The sequence below is a fragment of the Populus euphratica genome, unplaced genomic scaffold (assembly GCF_000495115.2).
Source record: "Populus euphratica unplaced genomic scaffold, PopEup_1.0 scaffold309.1, whole genome shotgun sequence".
Classification (NCBI taxonomy): Eukaryota; Viridiplantae; Streptophyta; class Magnoliopsida; order Malpighiales; family Salicaceae; genus Populus; species Populus euphratica.
The window spans coordinates 1-8,925 of record NW_011500043.1 but is presented as its reverse complement, the minus strand read 5'-3'; the positions used below and the strand labels follow the sequence as shown (position 1 = coordinate 8,925).

General features: G+C 32.8%; 1 protein-coding gene across 1 annotated transcript; it reads left to right on the top strand.

The window, feature by feature from the left end:
* The first annotated feature begins 3,038 nt into the window (after positions 1 to 3,038).
* On the top strand, positions 3,039 to 8,467 carry LOC105107304 (electron transporter, putative (Protein of unknown function, DUF547)). Its single transcript, XM_011001182.1, has 10 exons — positions 3,039 to 3,474; positions 3,621 to 3,671; positions 4,711 to 4,827; positions 5,700 to 6,149; positions 6,323 to 6,762; positions 6,911 to 7,010; positions 7,253 to 7,312; positions 7,503 to 7,586; positions 7,680 to 7,799; positions 7,958 to 8,467. Exons 1-10 carry the CDS (start codon positions 3,442 to 3,444, stop codon positions 8,267 to 8,269), a joined length of 1,767 nt encoding a protein of 588 aa, XP_010999484.1. The 5' UTR covers positions 3,039 to 3,441; the 3' UTR covers positions 8,270 to 8,467.
* The last annotated feature ends 458 nt before the right edge of the window (positions 8,468 to 8,925 follow it).

Sequence of the window (8,925 nt, the reverse complement as noted above, 5' to 3'; positions counted from 1 at the left end):
TATTATTATTATTATTATTATTATTATTATTATTATTATTATTATTAGTGTTACTACTACTACTATTAATATTATTATTATTATTATTATTATTATTGATGTTATTACTATTATTATTGTTGTTATTGTTATTGTTATTGTTATTGTTATTGTTGTTGTATTATTGTTATTTATAATTTGTACAATTAACCTCCATGTGGTTCGACCCCGGTCTTGCCAGGTTATTTATTACTTCGACACTCCTGCACTTGGGAGAAGACATCAATTTTTTAGTCATGTCAATAATATCAGAATTTGAATTAGACCTCTATATGAAAGTTCTAGGAAATTGTCTCAGCTTTCTAGAAAAAACAATTGAGGTCATTTGGACTTCTAAAACTCAAGATATGGGCTAAATACTAAACAGTATCTAGGCTGTAGGACAGATTCAAACCTCTTCGTTATTGCTATAATTTGGACTTGAAAATGGTCTTTTTAAATCTTGGACTCCACATGAAAGTGAAGGCCTATGTCTTACTTTTCCATTTATATAAAGTATACCTAAATCTGAAATCTACAATTCTAGATATGACCCAATTATCAAATAGTGTTCCAGTTTGGACTACACTAGCATCTCTTTTCTAAGTTTGGCCATCTCTTTATACTTTCAATTTTAGTACTTAAACTCATCAATCATCTAAGTTTGGCCATCTTTGTGTACTTTCAATATCAGTATTTAAACTCATCAATCAATCCTTTCATTTATGTGATAGGCCTGCATTTAAGATGAACATTTACCACAAATTAAAGGTATCTTATATTATTAGATATGTTATTATAAAACATGCTTTAGTTAAGGAGTTATTGATACTTTAAGTGCAAAATAATGATATAAAATCTTAATTAAAATATAATTTTAAGTACTAATCACTGTTATGGGAAAAAAAAATAGGTTAAGGTTTTTTTAGCCTTTACAAGAAAGAGAAGGTTGCTGGGTTAGTGAAAGATGCTAGGTATGGTGATTGCCCTTGTTGGTCATGACTGATGATGTCAGTTATAGAGGAAGGTTGAGGACTTGTTGATTTTGGGTTATGTTTGCAAGTAGGCTTTGGGAGGAGCTGATGACTAATGTTGGCTGGTTGTTGAGTTTTTGAATAATAGATCTAATGTTTCTTGTGTTTGTTTTTTAGAAGGGTGTTAGTGAAAAAAATTAACTCATTTTTTTATTGCTTGCTAATACTCTCACTAATTCCCCCTTGTTGTGTTTGAGATTCTCTCACTACTTATAGGTAAAATAATTTTTTTCCCTTTCAATTGCTTGGTTTACAAGCAAACTTTGTGACCATGCAACCTAAAATAACTTTAGTCTTGCATTTTCTTTTAATTTTTTTTTTTGCACTTTTGATTCCATTGTTCAATTTTTTGTTTAAAAAAGACAATGTCAACTTGATGAGAAAAAAAAATATGAATGATTTTGAAATGAATACATTAAAAACTGAACGTGTCAAAAGTAAATTTTTGAATTTTTGAATTTTTTGAAAAAAAATTGAAAATGCAAATACATCAAAAATATATATTTTTTGGATTTTTTTTTGTTTTTTTCTTTTGCTATTTTCTAGACTCTTTTGAAAAAAGTATAAGGGGAGAGGGGTTTACAATTGGGTTATGACATGCTTTATATAGAGTTATGCCAGTTTCAAAACTATTATTATTGGTTTGGTAGGTTAATCTGAGTTGTGAGTTTGAGAAGTAAACCCAAGTGGACTTGAATTTTTTTTTTTTTAATTTAATAATTTTTTTAATGTTATCTTTCAGTATTGAGTTGATTAGAAATTGATATTTATAATTTATTTTGATTTACTTCTTATTGAGTCTTTTGGCACAAATTATAAATTTGATAAGTTAACTTGAGTCAATCTAATATGCCGTCGTCGTCTCAATTTTTAAAAATTAATAACATCTAATATAATATCATATTAATATTTAAAAAAGATGTTGTCTAATATATATTATATTTTGAGTTCTTGGTTAATTTTTTTCTTAGAAAACAAGTTAACCACGATTAGATATTTTTTAATATTAAAAAATAAATCATCCAACCCATACAATAACACATACTGGTAATTAAATATGGTCAGTTATATCAAATTCTCATTGAATAGATTATATGTCAAGATAAAAACAGTGTTTTGTACTACAAAAACTAATAATATCTATGACAACTAAAAGAAACAAGAGAAAACAAGGGAAATTAAATCAAAGATAGGAAAATAACATTATTAATCTTTGTTTGTTTGGTTCAAGGAAATAAGGGAAATTAAAATTTATTTGATTGAATTCATGGATAAAAAAGAAAGGAAAACAAGTAATATCATGATTGTAGAAGTGATAAAACTTGTGAATGATTGCCTTTAAAAAATGATATCAATTTAGAAAAAAAAACTTAATATCTTTTATTAAGTATTATAAAGTCCATAATTAACAAATCAAAATTGTTTTATAATAAGATTAATGTAAAAACATAGTTTAGATTTAAAATTAATAATCGTTTTTTTTTATGATGTCTTTACGTTAAAATGTGCGGGACAAGGGTTCAGGGCACAGAATCACATCTAGAGGGTTTAGAAGGGTTGGTTAGGATGATAATAATAAAAAGGAGAAAATTTAACAAAACTAGCCATTATATAAAGATAAACTACTGGATATCATACCTTAGAAAAGACAATAAAAGGGAGAGATAATTAAAGTGCAAAAATATTCATTATGTACGTACCTAGCAACTAACAAAACCAATCTTAGGAAAAAAAAAAAAAGATTAACCCAGAATATTAATTATAGAATAAGAATAAACTATTCAAAGTATTAATTATATCATGATTACATAAGAGAGTAGTGTTATCTTACAAGTCAGCCTAATATAACCCATGAATAAATGATGCATTCCCTTGCTTTTTCCTCCACCCGAAGCCTTTAAAAAGAAATTAGAAGGTATAACCGCAAACCCTTTGAAAAACCACAAGTGCAAGCTACGCAAAAGCCAGCCAGCCCACTACTTCTCTGTTTCCTTGCAATCTTGCATGATCGTGTCCCACAAATTCATGTACAAAATTGAGACAGTTACTACAAACTTGCCTTAACCAACATCCTCCTTCCTTCCTAGCTATCACCCTGAAAGCTCTTTCTCATCTTCTCAACCTATAACGCATACCCTCTCTTCTTTTTTTTGTTCCTTTTTTCACCTTCTCTTATTCTTCAAATCAAATTTCAACAAACAAGCAGCTACAACAACCAGCCAGATATCTTGCTTTGGTTCTAAGATATTTTTTGGATCTTTCTTTAATATTCTGTATCATCTCCATCATAAAAGTCCTCACCCTTCCCTGTTGTTTTTAATGTCTCTCTTAAAGAACAACTTGAGGCAGCAGCAGGTTGAAGCTACAGTACTGTAGAAACACATCGTTTATGGCTAGCCAAGGCGACGTGCCACTAGATATTGTAAGTTGAGGCTCATCATCATTTTATTGCAATATTGTCTCAAAAGGGTATATATAGATATATGGGCTAGCTCCTTAATTTATCTACCCCGCCTATTTTTCTTGTGTCTTTTGATATATTACTTCGTAATAACTACTAATTTACAGAGAAGAAAGAAAATAAGTGGGCAGCAAAAAAGGGAGGCTCTGGAAAGAGAGGTATATATATATATATATAGTTATGCTTACATGCATTTTCTCAAGTATTGCTGGAGGAAAACTATTCACATCATATGCATATTAGTGTTTTCGTACTATGTGATTGTTAGTTTCAGGCTTATTTCTACATTAATTTACCTGTTTATTAGTATTATTTTGATCAAGAAATTTAAACTATTTTACGTTGTTTTCTTTTTGTTTCTACAATTCATTTCGAATAATTTATAATAAAGGCCTACTAATATAATGTTTCAAGAAAATAGAAATTAGAAGGTCTTTCTGGTTCATCTTGAAACAACAAGAAGCTATATCTCCAAATTAAAAATTCTGATTTTTTTTAGTAAAATAAATGGAAGAGAAATTCTTACCTTTTTTCAGACACAAACGTGTGTGTGTTTGTGTATATAGAACGTTCATCTTTCTCCAAAATAATCTAATATCGAATAGCAAAAATTGGATTTTGTGTCCTGATCATACGGGATATTTAGGGTCAATTTTTGCACATGGAGATTAGATTCATCTCCCCAGTGCGCGTGGTAAAAATCGTTAATGTTCATGCTGTGACTAGAAACGTGTTGAAAATTTTACTCTTCGATCACTTGAAGTTCAAGAAAACCTTATTATTGAGAGAATAAAAGGTAAAAAGAAAAAGAAGAAGAAGAAGAAGAAAAACCAGAAAAAATGACAACACACTGACAATTTTCTGTAGCCCATAGGCAGCAAACAACCTCCCCTCCATGCTGCATGTACTGTACTCCTCTCTAATAAATGTACATGGGGGCAATAGGTGAAACCATGCCTCATCATATATCCTACTGAGCCTAATTCCTAGCTATATCATTTGGACAATCTTGCAGAGAGTACGATATAGACTATTACAAGATGACAGAGTTTCCAAGATCTTATTTTTCAGTTTAAAAAATCATGGGAAAATGAATGCATTAATCTCATTTCCATATAACCCTACATTTAACCACAAATTAGCTTTACTTTTCTATAATTTTCTGATACTTAATTACGAATATATTCCGCATTATAGATTTCCATGCTTCAGAAAATGCTGAAACAAGAAGAAAATGTGCATGCGATTTTGAATCGTATGCATAACAAGGATGATGGTTCTGGGATCCCTCTCCCAGACTTCCTTCCTCCTAAGGTAATGCTTTCTTCTCTTTTCATATATTCCTTTCACCGGGAAGTCCATTTGATATAGATAACTCTCCTCATCATTTAATATGGTCTCTCAATGGGGCCATCAGTGCTAGAATCTGATGACAAGTCATTAAGATAATGCCAAGCAATTCTTTCTGTCGAAACACCATTGTTTCTTCAAGCAAATCAAGGGATCACTAAAGGGTGGAGAACGGATTAAAATATAAATTAAGTTGGATATTTAGTTTTTCACTGTGGACTTGTAGTAAGAAATGTTTGTGTGTTATTGTGAATACGCTAGCTATTGCAGTTTGGAAAATTTTGTTTGAGAAAAGTTATAAATTGTAAGTAACCAAATAATTCAAATATGTTGTTAGGATAAAACAAAGAAAACCACACCGGACTTCAGATAAAAAAAATGACAAGTTCACTGGTGATGTTGCTTTTGGCCCACTAAGCAGTTGCAATACCAACTTTTTAGTCTTTAAGAACGACCAACTACATATAAACATATAATTCATACAGATAATGTTCTGTAATTGTAGCTAACTTAGGTATTAAGGTCTAAATTTTATTTTAATAATTATGGGAAAAAATTACTATAATAACATCAAAGAAAATCTAAATTTAGATGCAGAATCCATCTACGTCTATGATGTAGTATGTATTTTTCACGCCAGTATTCTTAACAAAGTTTAGGATGCTAAATATCACTGCGGATATCAGCAGCAATCTTCCAGAAAAGTAGACTTTTTGCAGCACGAAGTTGAATTCTAACAGCAATTTTACTAGTAAAAGAATGATATGCTTCTATGAAAAAACAAAATGAGAAAAAAAATATGTGGTTGAATACTAATTATGTGGAAGGCTATGCAGATGAAGGAGCTCTTAACAGAGTTGGTCATGGTTGAGGGTGAGATAGCTCGATTGGAAGGTCAATTAAGCCAACTTCAACTGGGTCTGAGACATGAAGAGACAATTCCCAAGGATGCAAAATCAAAACAACTGCAACCTACTGGAAATCGAAGCAACCTCCAAGGCCATATGTCCTACACAGCTTGTCCAAGCCCCTTCATCATAAAAGGCGTTCAAGATAAAATGGCATTTGAGACCAAGGCATTACATTTTATAAGTAAAGCAATTAAGGGTGACTACAATCTTAATGACTTCAATCCAAATGAGAAAATAGGAGCCTCGAGAGTATTTTCTGATCAGAAAGAAAACCACTTCCATGAGGAGGTTAAATTTCAAGACAGGGTTCCAAAAAAAAGTGGGATACTGAAGGCACCTTCACCCTTGCGAGATCCTAGACATCCCTCCCCCAAGGTAGCCCTTGATTTATATTGTATTATTTGAATGTGCTTTGACTAGTTTTTTTTTTTTTCCTTTTTTCAATGTTCTCTTTAGCTTGGTGTCGTTGTACTAGATTTGTTAACTGTTATATGTTGACAATGAGGGATACTAATGGAAGGAAGTCCCCGATGATTTTTTTTTTCCAGCCGAGAGAACGTAATGCGCACGTCCCCTTGGACCTCTTATCGAAATCACTATCTAATTCAATACTATCAGAAGATAACATTCAACAGCTGCAACCCAACAGGCTATCTGAGAACATCATGAAGTGTTTGAACTTCATATATGTCAGGTTACTGAGGACATCAAGAGCAATGGAACTGGAGAAATCAGGACCTATTTCTAGATCTTTGAACTCTTCTATGATATCAAGAAGTTTCAGGGCCGAGAACAACATGAACTCAAAGTCGAACCTTCTGTTACAGAAGGAATCAAGACAACAGGATCCATATGGTATCTTTAATCTGGAAGAGTCTATTCCTCGGGATATAGGTCCTTATAAGAACTTGGTTATGTTCACATCAAGCTCCATGGACCCCAAATGGATTTCACATTCTAGTTCTATTCCGCTCTTGAAAAAGTTAAGGTATGTTGCTAAACATCCACAAGATGCCTCTCTTTTGAACATTTACTGATTCTGATCTACCTCGACTTCTATTTCATGGATTCAGAAATAGGAGCATTCATGTTTTGGTGAGTCACTAAGCTCTACTTTCCCCTGCTTGTGACTACAGGGTGTTAATGAACAATCTCCAGACTGTGGACTTGAGATTCCTGACTTACCACCAGAAACTAGCATTCTGGATCAACATGTACAATGCCTGTATCATGCATGTATACTATGGAGCTTTTTTATACTGAACTTATTTTCTTATCTGATCACTTTGGCTAACCTGATGGGCAAGTAGTTGTGCAATTTCATCAGATCAGCAACTGCAGAAGATGTCGTACACATGTAGCTGCTGGTCTGATGCAGGAGCAAGCTACTGAGTACACATCAGGATAGCTTTTGCACGTTCTTTTGCTCGCTTCTGTTTAAAATCTTGATGTTGTATCTATTCATACAAACATTACAGGGATTTATTCAGTACGGAGTGCCTTCTACACCTGAAAAATTGTTCACTTTGATTAACAAGGTAAGGTACATTTACAACTTCTTCCATGACTAGTCAAGTTCCTTGATTGGATTTCCCAGTAAAACACATGCTTTTGTAAGTTAGAAAATCAAAGTAATTGCATAAAACTCTTTACCAAGTTTTGGGCAAAGAAAGAGAATCTCAAGAATGCTAACCTAAAATTTAAGCAATTTTAAATAACTGGATTCAGGCAACACTCAACATAGGAGGCAACACTATCAATGCTCAAGCAATAGAGCATTATATTCTGAGGAAGCCAGCATCTTCAAACGAGGTACATTATACTGATCCCCCCTGCCATGGTCTATAAGATTAACTTTTTATATCATACTGGCATACTTTCCTGGTGTAAATGATCTCCCCACAGGTTAATCAAAAGAAAGAAAAAGATGATAAAGAAGCTGTTGTTCGTAAACTTTATGGACTGGAATCGATGGATCCTAATATCACATTTTCTCTTTGTTGTGGAACTCGTTCATCACCTGCTGTAAGTTGAATAAATTCCTAATATACCATAGAACTGCTACAAAAAGTGAAATATTTTCCACACAGACATTATTAGTCTTTGAATCCATCAAGTATTTAAAATTCCCCTGCCTTCATGCATGATCAGAACCTGAACTAATAATACATGTCAACATTCAGGTAAGAGTGTATACAGCTGAAGGTGTCATAGCTGAGTTGGATAAATCAAAGTTAGAGTATCTGCAGGCTTCAGTGGTGGTTACTAGCACAAAAAAGATAGCATTCCCTGATCTTCTGCTTCGAAACACGCTTGATTTTGCAATGGACACGGACACGTTAGTTGAATGGGTTTGTCATCACTTACCTACATCTGGGACACTGAGGAAATCAATAGTGGATTGCTTCAGGGGCCATAACAGTGGCAAAATACCCTGCATTACTGTTGAGAAGATACCATATGACTTCGAATTCCAGTATCTATTGGCAATATAGACTCCTAAAATTTTCTACTTTTCATATCTTTCCCACACACACACTACTTGTTCTACAAAAAGAAAACATCGCAACCTTACTCTTTTTGTGAGTGCTTGCAGATCCCATTGAAGTGGATTTTTCTTTCTTCGACTCTTCAGTGTTCGTATTTTAAATTTGTGTTGGATATTTAACAAGAGTTGCTGTACTTGGCATGCATGCTTGCAGGCTTCGTTATTAGAAATCTATCATATCAAGAAATGATTGGCTTTCTTGGACTGCAAATGACAGTGCAAAATCAATCATACCATTAATAATCCATCAATGAACAGCCAATCCATCAATGAACAGCCAAGCCATCAACTATTCAGTATGTCTTCTTTTTTCCATATAAAGTGTTTAGATATGGCCAAGACAATCAGGAAGAACAGATTTCAAATCAACATGATCCAATGATGCGGAAATTTAATTAACTAGACCAGCCAGCACCAGAATTGTCAGGTCTCTGCCATCCTCGTCAAACTTGGTCAAATAAGTTTAATAATCATGGTGAAAAATATATAAAACAAGAAGAATAATGTGGACCATTTATGACAAAACAGAATCCGTTCCTATTATGGGAGTGTGGTTGCTACACAAATTGTTTGTCTCGAATAATCTTTAAAAGGATCTTTGTG